The sequence below is a fragment of the Leptinotarsa decemlineata genome, unplaced genomic scaffold (assembly GCF_025532065.1).
Source record: "Leptinotarsa decemlineata unplaced genomic scaffold, Ldec_3_MD MMD2_tig00002974_RagTag_RagTag, whole genome shotgun sequence".
Classification (NCBI taxonomy): domain Eukaryota; kingdom Metazoa; phylum Arthropoda; class Insecta; order Coleoptera; family Chrysomelidae; genus Leptinotarsa; species Leptinotarsa decemlineata.
The window spans coordinates 13,993,234-14,015,985 of NW_027412578.1; the positions used below are offsets into that span (position 1 = coordinate 13,993,234).

A 22,752-nucleotide genomic window follows, 5' to 3' on the forward strand; every position below is an offset into this window, starting at 1 on the left:
CAATCAAGCATTCTTTTATCATTTCTCCATCGGTGAATGGTTTGCCACGTTTTCCGATTTCAAGAGCCACACGGAAGCTGGCGCGAGTTGCAGTATTCGCTTTGGTAAACAAAGATTGCTGCGATTTGAGTCCGCGTTCCAAAGCTTCAAATTTTTTCTTCCGCAAACTTCCTGTATACTTGGAGTAACTTTGAAGATGTTTCGATTCATAGTGTCGTTTAATGTTATAGTCTTTGAGAACAGCTATGGTTTCATTACAACATAGCGCCTTATTATTGGGCTCAATCACAAAATACTGAAAGATTCATTTTTCTTGGAACGTTCTACATTCACTGTCCATTTTTCGCTTCTTTTCCATACTAACAAATCACACATAAAAACAATAGGTCAAATCAAAATACTTTTATTGACGGGTGTTACTTTATTTCACAATAGACAGTTTTGCTTCCTTCGCCTTTCCTACGCAGACTAACTCGCAGTTGCGCCGCTAGCCTTTTTATATGGAATTATTACTGCCATCTCGAGGTGATCGGAATACACTAGCTAGAACCAGAACTTTCTCGAACCAACGCGGTAATTCCAAATATTCAATTACGCCTAATGCCACCTAGCGGGTAGCTGAAAAAAATTGTACATAGTACCACTACTCGCCACTAGATGTCGTTAAGTGTCACAATACACAATAATAATTGAAATGCAAAAAAAGCGTAAGTTTGCTTAGGTCACGCACTTTGCGACTATCCCAGTCTAGGAATATAGTTAAGGGCAGAAATTGGCCCCTGGAACAAATTGAAAAAATCATCAAGTACTCATGCACTCTCCTCCTGATTGCATGTTTATCAGCATCATCTATTGATTTCATAATGGTTTGACGACTATGATTTGTATTCGGTTTGGAAAATGTATGATTTTGTTTATATTCCCGTAAAACATTGTAAATCGAAGCGCAACACACTCCAACTTTATCGGAAACTTACGATACGACTTCGTCGACAGTCGATGTCTCAATTTCTTCCATCTCTTCCTTGAACACATTTAAAATCACTTCTTTCATCTCAACACTCAAATGTCTTTTTTTGGATCGTTTCCTGGCTGGACTCAGAGGATAGCTCACAGTGTCATCAGCAGTGTCTGTACTGGACATCTTGGAAAACAATTTCAAACAATATACTACAACGCACGCCACACAAACACGCAAACGACTGATTACAACCCTGTGCTGGTACCGAACTCGTACCAAGAAAGCGAATTCACCAATGAACGCTGCCCTTTCCATCTGACACTGGGCGATCACGTGAACATCACGCTTCGGTTTTGTTTTGTTTTACTCTATCTTGGATTTGGATAGACTTTATTTATATACGAAACTACCGGTCTTATGGGGTTCATGTCGGTGATTCTCCGTTTCTCTGATTCCGTGAAAATGATTTTAGTACCTGAGAGGAAATTTTTCAGTTCATTTTGATTATTTTTCGTCGGGTCTTCCTTGATGACAGTACAGTTTTCATTTTGAATAACTGACTCAATTTTCTGAACATATGTGTCTCGTTCAAGGATAACGATGGCATTCGATTTATCAGTTTTCGTGGAAACAAGATCATTTTTTCTTATTTTTTGTTGTATAGTTTTCATTATGCCTGTTTCTCTACTATACGAGGGCTGATGTAATCAACCATTGTTAGTTTAATGTATAAGTTTGAAAATGTTTTTATAGGAGGAACCTGCAGTAACGTTAGTTACAAATAAAAGTGGTAAAAACATAGAAAGTTCCAATTCTCTTTTCTTCATTATGATTTCCTTCCACGTAGTAACGCTCACATCCATCAATTTATTATTTTTGTTATACTATTATTATTTCTTTTATTCCTTCAGAGAGCAGCAATGTTTCCTTCTCCAAGTCTTATTCTGAGAATTCATTTTCATCCAAATTAAATAGTAAATTATAAAGCATTTCTCCGTTCCTGACAACCGTCTGCTACTTCATTCGAATAAAATCAGCAACTACGGAGCTCTTAAAGGAGAGTATGACAACTCCTGTAGATTTTATTGCTGCTGCAAAGAAGGATTTCTTCTTATGCCATTTCTTACTCGCGAAAAATTGGATACCTTTTCCAACTTTAACACTGAAACCAAATGATCTGTGAAAACACTCGAATTTTATGTAGAATGGGATCAAGAGGGTCGTAAAAGATTTGAATAAGAACAGTTGGTAGCTTGAAGTTTCACGAAGTTGGATTGAAGTTGTACTGTAAGCTATCACTTGCTTCGGTTTTATTATCAGTCGGGCGGGGAAATGGGGGTTTACAAGTGAGCCGGACGAAGTGAAAGGATATATGCTGAGATGGATTCCTTGGGAAATATCTTTTGAGTTTCCATTTGCTCATTGGTATATTGAAAGTGGAGATCTTACAAAGAGAAAAGAACTATTGCAGAAATGTTCAGGTCATCAGTGATCCAGGTGGTCACAGAATTCTTCACTTACAAGGTCTTCGTTATTCTTCATTCCTCATTTTGAAAGTGAAAACAAACGTAGAATTTTCTTGATTCAGAATTCGGACAGAGATCCATTGAAAATACATTCAAGATGAATTAGTAGACGCATATATGAATCACAACTCACCGATTGACTTTTCTGAAGATCAATAGATACTGATTGAATTCCTCAATACTGTCTGTTCATGATCTTGACCTTCCTCAATAATTATGAAGATTCATATGCTACATTGCAACTTTGATCCGGTCACTGTATTAAGGTAAAATGCTCAGCAAGCAATCTGGTGCAAAATTTGCGTATTTGGATATTGTTTTATATTTCTATATCTCGTGATCGTATCAATTTCGATGCCTATGAACTTGGAATATTGAAAGATGGAATTCTTAATACTGAGTGTTTTTGTTTTGGAATATTGAAGTTGAGGTTGGAACATCTTTCAATTCATGTATTTACTTAAATGAATTTGAATTATTTCATGATTATTTTCATTTATGTGAAGGTGGTTGACAATGTTTCGTGGTGTATTTCATCAGTTCGGAGTTCCATTGTCTAATAAAATTTCATTAAAACAAATAATTGAAATTACAAGGAAATAACATATAAGCTACAACCAGAAAATGAAATATTGAAATATTAATAAAAGCTGAAAATTAAAAAATATCATTAAACAAAAATGAAAAATGAAAATTGAGAGATTCCAAACCAAGTTACGTCACAACTAGGGGAAATCGAAGTCAAAGAGCAGGATGGAGAGGATGGAAATCCTCTACACCAACGTTCCTGTCGAAGAAGCACTTCAAATCATACAGAAAAAGCTATCCGAAGATGGGGACCTGAAAGATAGAAGAAACTTATCGATACAAGTAATCATGGAATTACTAGGATGCTGTGTAGGAAACTGCTACTTCCAACTGAAGGACGACTTTTTTACGCAAGATGAGGGACTGCCAATGGGATCGCCACTTCCACCGATTGAAGCTAATATATATATGGAGTGGTTTGAAACTCTGACCATTGAAGAAGCCCACAAGAAGCCCCGAGTCTGGTTGAGATATGTAGACGACACCTTCATAATATGGAATCATAGGAATGCAGAACTAGACTTTTTCCTGAAGCACATCAACAACATAAGTTCTTCCGTCACTTGTATACGTGAAAACCCAAATATATTTTGCATTATCTGATCTCCCCACTCAATTCATAAGAAAGACTCCAGTCTCTATTTCCCTCGCTCTCTCTCTCTCTCTCTCAACTCCATTTCTTTATGTAATTTAATTTTTTTTTTCTATTTTGTTACTTTTTTTTCTCTTTTCTTAACATCTCATTGAATAAGTATTAGTTTATTATTGTACTCAGTTGTACACCCTCTATTAATTTCTCGCTCGACGAATTATAACTAGTGTGTAGTCCACTTCGAGGTGGGTTGACAAAGCAGCACAAGCATATCACATGCTTAGGTAATGTCGCCCCACTCGAAATGGAAATTTATTGTTTACAAATATTGTACTATATAATTGCACTGTACCCAATCTGAATTTATACATTATACATTATACTTTCACAGTGGAGAAGGAAGTCCACAACGAATTGCCTTTCTTAGACGTATTGGTGAAGAGGACCGACACTAAATGGGAAATATCTGTATACCGAAAACCCACTCATACGGGACAGTATCTGAACCACGAATTCAACCACCATCAATCGACTAAGAGAGGAATCATCAAGACTCTACTAGACCGTGCCTTTGAGCTCTGTAATACAAATGGAGGTCTCGAAAAAGAAATAGGTATCATCAAAAATGACCTTCAACGGAATGGTTACTCCACAGTGATGATAGAACAGGCTTTAGCTAGAAGACAGCAAGAGCTCCACAAGGAAGAGAAGCCGCCACAACCAGTACTTGTACTTCTCTACATCAGAGGATTATCGGAAAGGATAAGAAGGATTGGGTCCAAGTATAGCATCAGGACCTGCTTCAGATCTGGGAACACTATCCATAGCAGCCTCACAAAAACCAGGCCACCAAATGCGGATTGCGATTCCAAGAATTGCATTTACCGGATACCCTGCGAGTGCGGAGAATCATACATCGGTGAAACTAAGAGGCCATCGAATTTTCGCGTTGCTGAGCATAAGAAACACACACAGCGAGGAGAAACGAAACCAGCAAATCCGGAATAGCAGAGCATGTTTGGACTCATCAACAGAATATCAAGTGGGCTCAAATCGAAATCATCCACAAAGAGGAACACTGGTTTAGGGGAAATTCAAGGAAGCCGCGTATATGTTGTCCAACAACGCATTTAGTCAAGCTAGCGTAGAGATACATAACATATGGAAGCTATTTTCTGGTTGTAGCTTGTATGTTATTTCCTTGTAAATTCAGTTTTTTGTTTTAATAAAATTGTTATCTTCGGTTAATCTCTTATTTTTTTCAGAGATTTCAAATCAATTTATATTATATTAGACAATGGAAGTCCAAACTGATGAAATATGATTATCTTCCATATTTGACAATATCCATCATCACTGAAAAAGTTATTTATTTTCTATCAGTAGCTACGCAACCTTCTCTTCTTATTTCATGTCGAGGGAGAACGGCAAAGGAATTCGGAACACTCACAGAAAGGGGTGTTACTCACAGCGGACAAAACAATCTTAGAATTCACGCTATTAGAACGAAACAAATTAGGGGGAGGGTGACAATAGGGAGATTTGATTTGAATTGGGTCAGGGTTGGGACGGGTTATGGAGTTGTTCCTTGCAATTAGAATATTGATTAAATGTTCGGATAAGTATTTGGGTTGGAAGGAAATCTAATAAGACAAGCGGAAGTTAGTGGATGCTGGATCCAGGGCGCTTGATGACTGGAAGTGAAATGTTTCTCATTGGAGAATTTCACGGAAATTAAGATGAATGTCCTTGAGAAGCAGTGTTCGTGATCGTATATTTTCTTGAAGTTCCTTCAGAAAGTAGGAAAAATGTTTTTGGAACCAAATCATTTGCTGTTTTCAACCGTGACCAAACTTTTCGTGTTCAACTGCGGCAAAGTGATAAATGATATTAATGGTTCCTCAAATGTGGGAAGAAATATAACTATTCTTCATGATAGTGAGTATGTCACGAATCCCCAAGAAATGTCAGACGTCTTCAATGAATACTTTCTCTCTATACTTAAGAAAATCACCGATGATCTCAAATGTAATACCCTAAAAAATAAGTATAAAAATCCTCCTAACATTTCAGAAACTATATTTCTTGTCCCTTTTTCAGAAACAGAACTCTAATCACTCTTAATGAACAAACTCAAAAATAAGAGATCGTCTGGACCTGATGACGTTCCAATGTTTCTAATTAAGAAAAGTCTGCCATATATTATATATCCACTCACTCACTTAGTTAATCTGTCTTTTACGTTTGGAGTTTTTCCTGAAAAACTGAAAATTGGTAAAGTTGTACCAGTTTATAAGAAATCTGACGCTCATCTTTTAGAAAATTACAGGTTTTTCAAAAATATTTGAGTATGCATACTTAGAGAGATTAATGAATTTTGTTGAGAGTCATAAAATTATTTCTTCTTCTCAACAAGGATTCCAATCTAGAAAATCCACCATAACTGCCATCTCAGCATTCTATGGGAGAATCTTGGAAAGTATAGAATGCGGCGAATGCCCTGTTGGGATATTCTGTGATCTCAGTAGGGCATTTGACAGCGTCGACCAGATGATCCTGTTAAAAAAAATGTATTCATATGGCATTAGGGGTAATGCCTTCAATTGGATTGAGTCCTTTACTGAAAACAGAAGACAGTTTGTCTCATTTACCGATCACCAGCGTATATTCAAATCTGGAACCCAAACTCTGGAAATTGGGGACCCTCAAGGTTCTGTTTTGGCACCTTTATTATTTATATTATATTGTAATGATATGAATACTGCAGTCGCTGAGTATACATGCATTATGTATGCGGATGATACGTCATTATTAGTGTCTGATAAATGCGACATTTCTTTGAAGGAGAAGTGTAACCGGTCACTAAGTAATTTAGTTTTATGGTGCAATTCCAATTCTCTGTTTTTTAACTCTGAGAAAACCTTTTCTATTCGATTTCACCATCGACAAAAAACTTGTTCTGACATCAAAATAAATGCCAACAACAGGATACTTTCTAATGTCACTGAATGTAAATTTCTAGGGCTTACATTAGACCACTGTCTGAACTGGAAAGGACATTGTAGCCAACTTACCCCCGAATTATCATCTACCACATATTCAATGAGAAACCTCAAAATGATTTTAACCAGTGATCAAATACTGAATTATTACCATACTCATGCTCATGCTCAATCGCGAATTAGATATGGCATTTGTCTCTGAGGTGGTTCTTCATCAGCGCAAAGTGTTTTTGTCGCACAAAAAAAAAATCTCCGAATCTTGGCAGGAGTTGAACCTCAAACATCATGTAGAGACCTTTTCAAGCAATACAAAATATCAACTCTTGCGGATATATTTATATTTGAAATGTGTGTTTATATTTATATAAATCAATCAAAGTTCGAACGACATAGCTCCTATCATAGTATTGACACAAGAAATCGTAATAATTTCTATGTGAAACCCTATAAATACAACCTAACTGGCCGGTCCCCTTTTAACTTGGAATTGAAAATGTTCAACAAGTTACCTTCTTTTCTCAGAGAAATTGACAGAATCCATGTTTTTAAATTCAATTTGAAAATGTTTTTATTGAATTATTGTTTTTACACCGTGCAAGAATTTTTTAATGTGACTGTATGATCTTCTTGATTGTATTCATTCATATAACTGACTATTCCAATACATGTTCATGTCTTATGGAAAATAAATATTATTATTATTATTATCGAAGACGACGTGCAGCGTGGCTGTGGTCAAATTGATCTACTCTTCTGCGATACAAAAATTGAAAATAATTCCAACGTGTTTGCATTCATAATAGGACTGTTTGTATTCATGATAGGACTGTTTTCGTTGATAATAGAACTGTTTGCATACATAACAGGACTTTTCAAATTTAGGTATCACAAGATTTTATGCATTCATAACAGGACTGTTTGCGTTCATGAAAGGACTTTTTACATTTAAAATGGAACTTTTATAATATGACTGTTCGTAATCATGCATTTGAGATGGAACTGTTTGTGATTGTAGAAGGACTGTATTCGTAATAGAACTTTTAGAATTCATAACAGTACTTTTTGCATCTATATTGGGACTGTTTGCACTCAAAAAACGACTATTTGCATTTATAATAGTACTGTTCGCATTTATAACAGAATTATTTGCATTCATGATAGGACTGTTTGCATCTATGATGAAACTGTATGCATTTATGTAAGAACAATTCAAATCAATTATAGGAGTATTTGCATTTATATTAGGACTGTTTGCATCTATAATATAACTAGCTGCTTTCATATTAGAGCTGTTGGGATTTATAATAAGACTATTTTCATCTATAATAGGACTGTATGTATCCATAAAAGGATTGCTTGAATTCATAATAGGACTGTTTGCATCGATATTGAGACTGTTTGCGTCTATAATATGACTATTTGCATTCATAATCAGACTGTTCGCATTCATGACATGACTTCGTTTGTGATATAAATATCTGCATCAATAACAAGACAGTTTACGTTTATAATAGGATCGTTTGCATTCATTTTAGAAAATGAATAAAAAACTATTTGTCTAATTTCCACTAGTTATTCAATTTAACGACAGGTTTCGGGTTTTATCCCAAAATCAAGTATGAAATTGAATACAGTTACCCGAAACCGGTGGTAAAATAGAATAACTAGTGAAAATTAGACAAAAAGTATTTTTATTCATTTCATTAAAATGATCATGAATTTCCACAAGAAAACAATTCATCATTCACACAAATTTATTTTTTAAACTGTTTGCATTCATAATATGACTGTTCGAGTTCATAACAGGATTATTTTAATTTATAATGAGACTGTTTTTATTTATTTCAGGACTATTTGAATTCATGATGGCATTGTTTGCATTTATAATAGGACTGTTTGCATTTATAATGGGCCATTCCGCATTTATAAAAGGACTGTTTGCATTCATAATGAGATTGAAGATTGACCGTTTGTTTGAATTATTTTTCATGTCCATGAATTTCACTGGCAATACTATTTTGAGTGTGATATCAATCACAACAAGCAAAAACACAACCGGCTTACTGTCCATATTGGATTCGGAACAGCACATAAATACCAACTATATGAAATTCCAGTATATTATTCAGCCATTCATTAGTTTTATTAAAGCAATGCCGTAAAACAGAGTAATTTGCTGAAATTGAAGCCATTATTCGCGGCTTGAATTGAAATGACTTTAACGGCCTTTCTATATTATTTTGATGTTGCCAATGAAAAATCATCAACACGTTTTACGAGCAGAGGTAGCGGACCATGAAAAATTCCATATGTTTGCTGGTGTATTATTTTCATTGTCAGTGTATTATTCATAGCGTGTTCAGTTCATGATTCAAACTCTGCGAATAGGCGAGGAATATTATGACTTTCGAAGTTTTGAGACACATCATTGGTAGAGAGATATTAGCTTGTTCTTAATAATTTTCTTGTATTCCGTTGTGTGCAAAAACTTCCTCCGTTTTATTCATCCGAGAATGTCAATTCAAAATATTGGACTCAGAACCCCATTCTTCGCTGCATCAAGCCTCAAATTTCACTAAAAAAAGTGAATGTGTTTTTCTTCAGTACGTTTGCGTATTTCTCTTCTGATGGCTCCCTACTTCTTTCTGCATAAACGACAATCCTTATGATCACTGAGTATGCTCCTTAGCTACCTCAGCAGGTTTTTCAACAGATTATTCCATATATTTTACGGTTCGGTTAGGTTAGGTTATGTTGAGTTAGGTCCAAAGTGAGTGGGTCTATTCGACCCTCCACCGCAACTCGCAAGGGTTTACTGTGGCTCACACCTATTCACATACCAAATAAACCCAGCTTCTTAACGAAGCCGATTAGTTTGTATGGTGAGTGTAATTTTAGGTTAGATGGTAACCTAATTCGGTCCCCAGCGAGGCACTACAAAATATGGCACTACAAAATATGGTCTCCGCTGTTTCATTATTTTGTAAACACTGTCTTCCGACAGTCCAAGTCTCTGCATATGATGTTCAAATGATAGTGGCCTGTAAAAAGGCCTGTTAAGACATCGTAGTTCATCCCTACTGTAGTTCAACAACTTTTATCTCATTAATTTTCCACTCAAACAATACTCAAAAATAACTACAAAATCAATACAAAATGAATGGTATGTAAGTAGGTATTCAACATTTTCAATGAACTATTTCTAGATGGTTGAACAAATATTGAATTTCAAATGTTACAATTACAACTCTACCTGGAGCTTCTTATCGAACAACCATTCTCCAGGCGCCATGTTACTCTGTCATCTTTTCCAGAGCAGAAACTTTTCCCGCGATGTCGCGTTGACCATAATTCTGTTCTTCAAAGAAGTCTTCACTAAGGTAATCAACAAGATGATAGTCATTATAAGAAGTTGCTTCCTCACATACTTTGAGGACATCACGAATTTTCCTGGTCACAGAACCTTGTAATCTGAGAGCACTGACTCCGTTGATCCAAGTTGTTTGGGCTGGCATAAGATTTCTTTTGATGAGACTGCTAACTTTGAAAGTGAGTTTTCTTCTCATAAGCAGGTAGGAGATAGGTTTGATGGCGTGTTCTCTTTCCTGACTTTCCGATTTGAAGAACATATCGGCAAAACCAGGTCTGTTAACAGTATCTTTGGAGATATGAGCACCCATTGTCATGTACTGCATGGTAGTTTTCAGTTCCTCGTCCACTTGACCTCCCATTTTTTGGATACAGAGTTGGTCCATGTCTATCCAATCTTTGAGAGTGTCTAGTTCTTTGTGGGAACATTGTAAGGCTGGCGAGGCCAGGCCGATGGCACATACGAAGAAAACTGCGAGGATAATGGATCTCATGGTTCGCCTGATCTGTATAACCAAATCAATTCGATCTATACGTAGCCTGCCTTTACATTCACTGGTGCAGAAGGTGGACTAACGACTAACTGTTTGGTATTAAGCTTCGAAAGGTGAATGAACGCCTTGAAGTGAGTCAATCCTGGAAGATTCTGCCAGAAGTTCATAAATCTTCTTGTCATCCAGGTGTATTATGTTGGATTCTTCTAATCTCTCCGCACACAATTCAATAGCGTGAATTTCCGCTTGGAATACAGTCGCATAGGTTCCTAGACAGGTTGATATCTCTGTCCTGGGTCTACGACTGAAAACACCTGCACCGGAACTGAAAGGTGTTTTTGATTCAGTCCTCTCTACTAGGGAACCGTACTTTATAAGGCAGTTCGTTGGTGGCAGTTGGAGGCATAAAGTCAGAGGTCATTTCCAGAATGCTGTGACTTCCAGTGTCATCCAACAGTCTGTTGCACTCTGCATTAGATTCATTTGTGCAACTGACAATGTGCACAAGTCTATATGCAATCCATCTAGCCTCTCTCCCCAGAAAAATGTGGAGACGAGGTAGATCTAGAACAGTGGTCGCCAACCTGTCCATCGCGAGCTACCGGTAGCTCGCGGAAGCAATTCTGGTAGCTCTCACAACGATTTTAATTTAAAAAATACAAACTGCAAAAATCAGAGAAGTTTCCGAAAATTCCACAAAAAAATCTAATTCTCATAATATTAAACATAAACAGCGGCAACGTTGCGGTGAGCGATCTGCCGCTAACGCCATCAAGCTAGAATCGGCTAGAACCGACCAGCCGGACCTGCGCGTTAGTGTTCGAGAACGATCTGGATTGCTTTGAACGGGATAAATACGCTCGGCGCGGCGACATTGCGCTTAGTTTAAAACTGAACGCGTAACCAACGGCAACGTCCAGCGGTTGGGTTAGTAGAGAACAACAAAAATAATATTATGGCAGGCAGTTGTAAGAAGGTAAAGACATACCACTTTCATTCGGAATGGGAAGAACAATACTTTTTTACAGAAGTTGAAGATAAAAATGTGTGTTTGTTATGTAATACTTCGGTCTCCGTTGCTAAAAAAGGAAATATTGAGAGACATCATAAAACTGTACATTCTAATTTTGAAAAATCATTCCCACTACATTCTGCCGCCAGAAAGGAGAAACTGAAATAGTTAAAAAAGCAGTTAATTGGACAATAATCAATATTTTTAAGAACAGTTGACTGCAACTGAAGCATCGTACCGTGTGTGTCCCAGATAATTGCACAAAAAAAGAAACCTTATGAAGACGGGGAAATGATAAAACAGGCGTTTTTAGAAGCTGCTGATTCGTTATTTGCCAACTTTAGAAATAAAGACAAGATAGTTTCAGCTATAAAATCTATGCAACTTTCTGCTAATACAGTGATGAGACGTGTAGAAGTAATGAGCAATGATATTTTTTTACAGTTAAGAACTGACTTAGATAACTGTGTTTATTTTTCACTTCAACTGGATGAATCAACAGATGTCGTTGACACTGCCCAGATGGCCGTGTTCGTCAGGATGGTTTTTAGTGATTTTACGATTAGAGAAGATCTTTTGAAGTTCATTCCACTGAAAGGACACACTACTGGACATGAGTTGTTTTCTCATTTGAAAAATATTATTTCTTCCGAGAAAATTCCAAAATCGAAAATGGTAGGCTTGACAACCGATGGCGCTCCAGCTATGGTGGGTTGTGATAAGGGTCTGGTGGCGTTATTTCGTAAAGATGAAACTTTTCCGCAATTTCTCTGTTACCACTGCATTATCCATCAGCAAGCATTATGTGGAAATTTCCTGAAACTAAACAACGTTATGAAACTGGTGGTAAAAATTGTGAACAAGATTAGAGCTCAAGCGTTACAAAGAAGATTATTCAGAACCTTGGCCGATGAAGTTGACTGTCAATACGGGGACCTACTCCTTCACTCTGAAGTCCGATGGTTAAGTAGAGGACGGGTGCTGAAACGTTTTAATGATTTCCTATCTGGCATAGTTCAATTTTTCAAGCAACGCGATGAACCGACTCCGGAACTAGAAAATTCAATCTGGCTTAGAGATTTTGGTTTTCTCGTGGACATTACAGAGAAATTAAACGAACTTAATTTGCAGCTTCAGGGGGGAGACAAAGAACTAGCGGAAATGATTTCTGATATAAAAGCATTTATCATAAAGTTGGAGTTTTGGGAACAAAACCTAATTAACAGCGATGCCAAGCATTTTCCTTTTCTTTCAGAAAAAATATCTCAAAATCCATTAGAACCCTATGACAACAAATATCATGTAGAAATAATTTCTACCCTGAAGAATAACTTCAAAAATCGTTTTAAGGATTTCAATGAAATGGCTTTAGTAGCGCAGTTTGTTGTTTCACCCTTTATGGAAATTGATATCCAGTAGTTTGCAACTGGTGTTATGCAAAACTTTTGCGAAGACATCGCTGCAACAGAAATGGAAGTCATTAAGTTTCAAAATAATTTAGCCTTAAAATCGTTAGTCTCAAGTACTGAATGTATCTGGTCTTTTGTAAGTAAAGACAAATATTCAGTTCTATGCCGTGTTGCCTTGAAAGTGAAAGCATTATTCAGTTCAACCTATTTGTGTGAATCTTCTTTTTCCGATATGAAGTTTATTGAGAACAAATATCGCAATCGACTTACAGATGATCATTTGGATAATTGTATTCGATTGGCTGCATCAAATTATACTGCAAATATTAAAAAAAATATCGATGAGTCTGAGTGTCAGCCTTCTCATTGAACGTGCTTTTTTATTTTTCAATGTTTATGTTCATGATGGTGCGTTACTTTTTTGTTGTTATTATTAACTATTTCTGAATCATACGTGACATGCCGTTGTGGCTGGATAAAAGTTTGTGTTTATTTTTCAAACACCTTCGTTTGATAGGTAGGAATGTAGCTATGAACAAGTACGTACTGGTAATATTAGTTACTTTGTTATTAGTTTATTATTAGTACCTATGTATTATGTATTACCAGTTGAATAGTAAAATAAATACATATAATGATAAAATAACTGTGGATCATTTCATTTACGTTGCGTTACGTGGCTTCCGTGTGGGTAGCTCGCTGTTTATTCCAAAATTAACAAAGTAGCTCAACACATTGAAGAGGTTGGCGACCACTGATCTAGAAGGATCTCCATGGCCGCTGACATTGTGGTACTGATGGCACATTTTACGGTTACGTAGACAAAGTAATGTCAATGTTTCGGTTGATTTACGACAATCATCTTCAGTAGCATGGTCGAGATACTCTTCTTGACGTATCAACTGAAACTGTGTCAGTATCATTTTTTGACAGAAGAATTCTGCGAGTTGATCCACCTGACCTGGTTGTTTTCCCATTCCCTTTATACAAATACATTTTCCCAAGTGGACGACAGCCTATCTCATTCGATTCTCCAACAACATTTTTTTCCATCTAATATTTTTCCTTTTCCAAACATCCATTTCGCAAAGCACCTTTTCCTTGGCTAATTTGATTGTGATCGATTCTTCAGAACGCAGTAAATATTGATAGAGCCCTCAATCAAAGCAACTAGCTGTTCTCGTTCGCCGTCTCTTCGGATTTGATAAGCGGGTCTATTGATTAGACTTTGTTTGTCGGCGATAATTCACCGCAGGTTTAATAGTTGATGTTTGTTCTTCGTATACTGTGTTTCCACATTAGCGGAGTAGATGAACTTTTTCGGAAAAGAATAGGATAAATATTGCTGAATTCGCGGCCAACGAACATGAGTCAAGCCAGTTTTAGTATATTCAGTATTATTTTATATGATTGGCTTGGATAAGTAATGTGGTGTCAGGTGTGGGATTTCCATATCAGGCAACATTTTTCTCTTTCTGTCGATTCACGTTGAACAACTCAAAAAACAAGTGTGTCTGCTGATTTGGTATTGAATTTTCATCGCGAAAAAACTTGGAAACCGCTCACCCAGAAATTTTCTTCGGAAAAGGCTTCAAAAATGACGTATGAGATAGTACTTCATTGAAGGAAAATTACATAAATTATAAACGTTATAGAAAATTGAGATGTTGAAATTCTAAATTAGTTGATGAACACGATTATTTTCTCAGATCTCACCAGGAGGAGCAGCAGTCAAATATAAACTCTCTCCATCGAAATAGAAAAAATAGTACAGTAGTACAACATATTGAAACTCTCAACATTCATTGAAAATCAATAACAACTATATTAACATGATTGTGAAAGAAATTATTCAGTTGATATTTCAGTTTCAAAATGTTTCTGTTGAACGAAAATATTGATCAATAATTTTGTTCAAGTCTGACGAGGAGTTTTTTCGCTTTGGTAGAATTATTCAGATGAATGTCTGTTTCTGGTTCTATGACAAGTGGTGCCTGTAGCAGGGGAGCCCACGATGCAAAATGGGGATTTACTCGAGCGCCATTGAGACATATTAGGTTTCAAAGCTTAGATGATAAGAAGAAAAAAATGTTATATAATATATACCTTTTCATCGGTGGGGGAAGCGGCTATAGATTTTTGAATATTTAAAAAAATATTGTTGCATGGACATACTCGAGCGCGTCAGGTATTAATAGCATCAATGTCCTACGTATTTTTAATAATGTTGATATGTTAATCTGATCGTTTGAATGATGTGGTGGTTATACGTAAGGGATAAAAGTGAAAAGAAAAAAACATTCAATCGAGCGCGTCAGATTTTCTAAGGGGGTGTTTAGTGCAACAAAAAAAGCTATCATTCAATAATCTGGCGATTTCGAGCTGACGAAAACTCTCGGCCATTATTATAATGTGCAAAATCGCCATTTGAAATACTCAAGCGCGTCAGATTAAGATATATATGGTTCATCTTTATGTTTTAGACGTACTGTCTCATAATCTGACGATTAGCTAAAGAGATTCGCTCAATCTGACGAAAATAGGACAAAACTGCGGTAACGTTAGTTACAAATAAAAGTGGTAAAAAACATAGAAAGTTTAATTTCTCTTTGCTTCATTATGATTTCCTACCACGTAGTAACGGCTAGATCCATCAATTAATTGATTAATTGATCATCATCTTCATCTTCATCACGAACGAGTCTCTGTGATCAGCTGTGATGACGTCATGGCAACAGAATTCAGAGTGGGGACGGAGTGAGAGAGTAATAGATAGAAAAAAAGTGAATAGAGTATAGACGAATAGAAACTCGGAGAGGAAAATATAGGTATCACACAGCTGCACGCATTAAACTTTATCGACGAATTCTTGTTATTTCTGCTTGCGTAAATCGTCAGATTATATATTTTTCGTTATCCTTGAATTATTTCCTTCAAAATAAAAAATGAATTGCTACGCTCGAAAATGTCGAATTGACTTTATTTGTTTACAACTTTGCTGCCTTCCCCTTTCTTTACGTCACTCTCAATTTGTCAGATTACTGGAATATACACTTTTTAGCAGTTAAATAACTCACCCCACCTCAATCTGACGCCCTCGAGAATTTCTGATGATCAATTTTTTTTTTACTAATCTGATCCTTTATCCCTCACAGGTGGCCTTATATATGGAGCTTATATTTGGTGGAGGTACTCAACCGGGTACAAGGTATCCCCCTGTATATTAATCTGCCGCGCTTCAGTAAATCCCGAAATCCCCGCTTGGGTTCCCCTATTACTGTGCGAAAGTAGCGATTCACATTGCGACTTAGCGACTAGCGACTGTCGTAATGTAGGGACTTTCATGTTTTCTGCTTAAAAAGAGGGTCACCCTTTTACATAGTAAATAAATGAATCGATACATTAATAGTTCCAAGAGAATTTTGAAAGAAATATTTTTCCAGGATACGCCTATGTTCTCGAAGGATTCTGATCAACGATCTGCGAGATATGATGAGATTCCGTGATGTGGGAACCGGGATATGGTGGATGTTTACCAGAGTCGAGAATATTTATTCTGAAAACACCAGTGTAGCGGAAGAACTTTGCATATGGGAATATTTATATTGATTTTGCTAAGGTAGTTTCTCAGAACTGTCCTCTTCTCCAGTAATTTGATAACAATAACAGTAATAATAGCGTTCACAGCCCAACAGTTTTTCATTCACAGAGCGAAGTATATATGATTAATAAAAAATATATCGCTTAATATACGTTAGAACAAGAAAACATAAGTTGAATCAAAAACATAAAAAAAGGTTGGGACCGTTCCTATATTCTTTGACCATAGAGTCTCAGGAAACTCACTTTCAATTTCACATAAGCTAGAACAAAAAATATGGATAATAAAAGAACTTGTTTGCATTACGACACATTCAGTTTAGTGACTTCAGCATCAAGTTCGTTTGTCACCTTTTGCATAAAAAAGTATGATTCTCTTTCATTTGGAAAACTGCTTTTATGTGGAGTAAACTTTCTGAAAACGTTTTTCCAAACTAATTCCATCTCCAGCTATTCAAATCCAAGTTGAATTGATAGTTTCGCACAGGCACCGCTCTTAAAGCGGTGCCTGTGCAAAATTCTTATTGCCGCCTAATTTATGGACTTCGTAAGTATGATTCAATTTCTGAAGCCTTCAAAAACTCCCGCTGGAACAATATGAAAAACCGTATGATTTATCATTTGGGTTGTTTTGTTCATAAATTGATCACCCTTTCCTATTCTCCTCTTTTAATACAAAAACTAATTCTGCGTGAAAATATTCACTCAAGAAATATTAGACATAAAAACAAATTAACTATGCCACAACATCGCACTGCACAGTTTCAGAGACATTTATTTTTGGTGCTGTAAATCTCTATAATTCATTACCCGAGCAATTGAAGAGACTCAATATCAGGAAATTCAAATACAAATATGAAAATTATATCTATGATAGTCAGTAATATCAACTTCTGCTTTTTAAACAACAGATCAATTAAATTAAATTATTTATCAACTATCTTTAGAAGGTAATCACAAATTATTATTTTATTTACGGTTCTCATTTCGTGGTACCATCACTGTTAATTGCTTTTATTTTTGTATGTTTGCGTGCATTATGGAGTGGTGCTTCTTGGTTGAGTTAGGGTAGCTTTGAGCTAGACTTCGTCAAGGAGTACTACAATCTCCTGTAACCTATTTTCATTTTCAAATATATCTTTGTATTTTTTTTTGTATTATCAATCGATTTATTATTATTATTATTAAATCCCGGATTATCTGTTCATCAGCAAACACTGATGAATTGAAGTTTGGAAAGTGGCTCAGATCGTTAATAAATATTAAAAACAATGAGGGGGCCAAGATTAGTTCCTTGTGTAACTCTGCTAGTAGCTAGCAAGGGAAATTCATTTCTTTTTGTATGATATATTAGTTTGAAAGTTTTTTTTGTGTAGCATTTACAGTTTTTAGCTGCTCAACTCGAGATTAATATAAAAATTTGAATTTTAGATTCGAATGAATGAAAAAATATCATTACTGCCAACCAAATTTCAACCTTCTGTTTCTATATATGTTTTTGGCGATTTCCTAATTTTCAATTGAATGAACAAGGATCATTCTTCGAAGTCAACCAAGCATGAGACAAGTGAATTCGTGTTGTGGAAATCAGATAAGATAATGATTGTTTATTAAATTAATGAAATAAGAGTTAATAACAGTGCTTGTTGTAGTTGTTGTGATATTTCATTATTGAAATGAATGGTTTTCGACAACTCCAATAACAGTCATGCTTACGTCTTAAATGATTGAAGTGAAATGATGATTTAAGACATGTAATACTGTGAATCGTAAATATGAGGAGAGTTTGGAAAAGTCTGTCGAAAAACAAAACTGAAAACTTCAATATAGGCTTTCACGGCTGGCGTCGATGTTTTGTTTAGTTTCCGGGTTTTGTCGAGCACGTCAAGAAGAGTACTTCTACCACGCCACTGAAGATTACTGCCGTAGTTGCAGTCGAAACGTTGAGAGATTGTAACCCTGGAAGACCACGACAAAGCGTGGAAACCAACCAAAACGAAAACTTCAATGATTCATATGTGAAGAATATCAGAATTTCTTGACGAAGGGGACCTCAAGTGAAGAAATCGATGCGAATAATAATACTGATAATAATGCTATATTACCATCTACGACACTCCTACGATATTGATGAGACACTGGTGTTGCCCAACGCTCAGGGGTCAGGGGGATATTGAATTCGTTGTGGAGAACGAGAAGTGCTAATTTTATTGGAACTATTCGTTCCCCACCCTCAGGCTCATACAAGCTAATAAGCTTGATGTAGTCCTTCTCGACCACCAGAGCAAGATGATATTTGTCGTGGAGTTTTCAGCTCCTGGCGAGATGAATATCGTCAGAAAAGAGGAGGAAAAACTAATAATATATAGAGATTTTCTATTTTCGAACTTAGACTCTATCCAGATCACTCTGTCAAGTTGGTTGTTCTGATTATTCGAGTACTTGGTGGAATTTTGCCCTTAAAATCATACTGGCCTGCCGCATTAAGGCTGAAATCTTAGCCGGACAGATACAGAAGGCTGTCATTCTTGGTTCAATGCGCTTGCTCAGGGCACATGATCCTCGGACCCAATGATCACCTACCCCATCGTGTGGGGAGTGGTCGTTGATATTGCTGGCGCCCCCCCCCCGAATGTATCGGGGCTTCGAGGGATAGAACCAGCGCATACTTCGATAAAAAAATTAAAAATAATAATAACGATATTGTGATAATTTATTTGCTCAAAAATGAATTTATAAAACTTACATCTACAGATCTACAGATCTTGTATACAGATCGAATTGCGTAAAAATACTAAATCAATATTGAAAATAAATGGTCACTGTATAAAAAAAATCAGACTATCAATTATCTGAAATAGGAAATATAACTATAATAATCTATTTTAAGGAACCACAATAATCCTCTTTCAAATCTAGAATATCAGTGGTTGATTTTGAAATATTTCAAAAAATTTGAATTATTGAATTTCGGTTTTGTGACTCTGCCGCCTCCATTTCGAATGATATAAAAAAGGCAGAGGAACTTTCAATACTGTTTCATTATTGTTTTTTTGTTATACTCTGATATGAACCAATTTGCAATGCGACGTTTCGTTAATTAGATATTATCATCAACTTCATTTTCAATACGGAATGTTTTCATTCTCTTTTTTATAGAAGAAAATACCCGAACACGCAAAACACTAACTCACAAAACCTCTCACCAACAAATTAAACATGGGTAGTCCCATCCATACATAAGAGGCGCAGTTTTCCAGAACATTCAAGAGTATTGTGCAATATTTCTCAATGATTTGTGATATACCGGTATGTTCCAGAATGTTCAAAACTATTACACAACATTCTACAATGTTTTACACGGCTCCTGAATTTCCTAGATTGATCCAGAAATTTCTTGGGGCAAGACTTCCAGCCATTATATCTTAAAAGCACGCCTATTCTACATATTGTTCAAATTGTTATTTTTCATCTGAATTATTCTTATGTAATTTTTGTCTGAAATTGTTGTAAACTATTCTCATAACCTTGGAATCTTCACTGATTCGTCGGTCACTCTGTTGTTAGCAATTTAACTGATTTCTCACGGAACCGCACACATTACAAAAAGTTCATTGAATTTACAGAGATCAATGTCAGTGACATTTTATTGACATCTTTACATTGAAAATATATTTCCTATTTTATATTTCCGGCCTTTCAATTCCGTTTATAGATTTTATTCCCATTCCATTCCATCAGCAGTAAAATAAAAATGAAAAATATATATCTATGACCAAATCTATGATACAAGGAAAAAGTAAATGACTATAAAGCTAGTAGCAAAAAAAGCTTCTACTATATAAGCTTAAATCATTCCGATTTCAGTAGAGCTAAAGAATATTAACAATCTGAATATATATTTTTTTAAATCAATGAAACATGACATGAATTTCAGAATCTATTTCATTCCTAGATTTTTCTGTCCGACTAGAATCATATAAAAGTACCCTCAACTCATATCTTCTTATCGTTAACTTGTCTTCAATAATATCAATATCATATGATATTAGTACTCCACCACCTTGGCTTATAAACCTACCCATATTCAACTATCAACTGTCCCAGTTTGAAAAATATGCTGCAAATACCGACGTCATTATCCAGAACTTTAGACAACTGCTCATTCATCAAGTATAAGGGGTGCAAAGAAATGTACACAGATTCCTCAAAAACTGATGTGGAAATAGGCGCCGCAGTAGTGGAGATTGCCAAAGTTCTGGATCTCAAGAAAAGGTGAGAAACTGTGGAACAACAGTTTTCTTGTTTGAAGGTGATTGACAATGTTTCGTGATGAATTTCACTAGTTCGGACTTCCATTGTCTACTATATAAAATGATTTGAAATCTCTGAAACAAGTAAAAAGGAATTATTAAAAAAAGAATAGCTGAAGATAACAATTATATTAAGCAAACAATGAACCTGAAATGAAATGATAGTGAAATAACCTACAAGTAAAAATATAATAATTGAATAAATAAAAATCAAAGGAATGGAGAATACCCACACATGGAGACATGGAGAATACCCACAAAGTGGGGGAAGTTAGTGAGGAAACAATGCCCAAATACAGACCGAAAACAGGACAACTATGAAGCCACCAACGTCATCAATATGAGTTCCCGCCCGCTCACGGGAATAGAGGAATCCTTGTTGAGGAAAGGCCTGAATTTTGCCATTACGCCAACATCTGTGCCCACTTTGGAGATAATTACTGCAATGGAATCCACCAGTTCCCTTATTGACCAGACTGAGGCAGAAGAGTTCAGATGGAAAATTAGAGAACAGTTGGATCGAGAACCAGTTCCAACATCTAACATCAGCAAGGAAGATCGTAGAGCTCTGAACGGCCTACGTAGAGACAACACCATCAAGATCCTACCTGCAGATAAAGGAAACGCTACTGTGGTAATGGATACCGTTCTCTACGAACAGAAGATAGAAGAGGTTCTGCAGAAGGGACGATACACAAAGATCGTACGGGACCCCACTGCATCAATCGAAAGGAAATTGTACCAGATTTTGAAAAAACACCAAGTCTATTTTTCGGACAAGGAAAGATCATGGCTAACACCGCACCACAGTAAGCCCTCTCACTTGTATGGTCTACCCAAAATCCACAAGAAAGACGTTCCGCTTAAACCGATCATCAGCTCCAAAGATTCGGCTACTCAAAACTTGTCTACATTTTTACTTCCCTTAATACAACCATTACAAGGAAAAACATCGTCTTTTGTGAAGAATTCAAGGCATTCTGTCGAACTACTACGGTCAATTGAGGTCACACAGGAAGATCAACTAATTAGTTTCGACGTGGAAAGCCTTTACACCAACGTTCCGGTCGAAGAAGCACTCCAAATCATACAGAGAAAGCTATCCGAAGACGGGAACCTGAAAGAGAGCACGAATCTACCTATAGAAGTGATTATGGAATTACTAGGATGCTGTGTACGAAACTGTTATTTCCAACTGAAGGACGAATTCTTTACACAAGATGAGGGACTGCCAATGGGATCGCCACTTTCACCAGTCATAGCCAACATATATATGGAGTGGTTTGAAACTCTGGCCATTGAAGAAGCCCACAAGAAACCTCGAGTCTGGTTGAGATATACTTGTGATATACTGTTTGGAACCTTTGGTGTAGTAATGACTCCAGTAATATTGGTTGAGATATGTTGACGGCACCTTCATAATATGGAACCATGGGAATACTAAACTAGACGCCTTCCTGAAACACATCAACAGCGTGAGACCTTCCATCACTTTCACAATGGAGAAGGAAATCCACAACGAATTGCCATTCTTAGACGTTTTGGTGAAGAGGACCGACACTAAGTGGGAAACATCTGTATACCGAAAACCCATTCATACGGGACAGTATCTGAACCACGAATCCAACCACCACCAATCGACAGAAAGAGGAATCATCAAGACTCTATTAGACCGTGCTTTTGGGCTCTGTAATACAAAGGAAGGTCTCGAGAAGGAACTAGATATCATCAAAAATGATCTTCAGAGGAATGGATACTCCAAAGCGATAGTAGAGAAGACTTTGGCTAAAAGACAGCAGGAGCCTCCCGAGGAAGAGAAGCCGTCACAACCAGTGCTTGCACTTCCCTACATCAGAGGATTATCGGAGAGGATAAGAAGAATTGGT

The 22,752-nt window shown here is 36.3% G+C and overlaps 1 protein-coding gene across 1 annotated transcript; it reads right to left on the bottom strand.

The window, feature by feature from the left end:
• Nucleotides 1-9,962: 9,962 nt before the first annotated feature.
• Nucleotides 9,963-10,539, bottom strand: LOC111503126 (ferritin heavy chain-like). The gene has a single exon (XM_074177228.1). It carries the CDS (start codon nt 10,530-10,532, stop codon nt 9,963-9,965), a length of 570 nt encoding a protein of 189 aa, XP_074033329.1. The 5' UTR covers nt 10,533-10,539.
• Nucleotides 10,540-22,752: the final 12,213 nt, after the last annotated feature.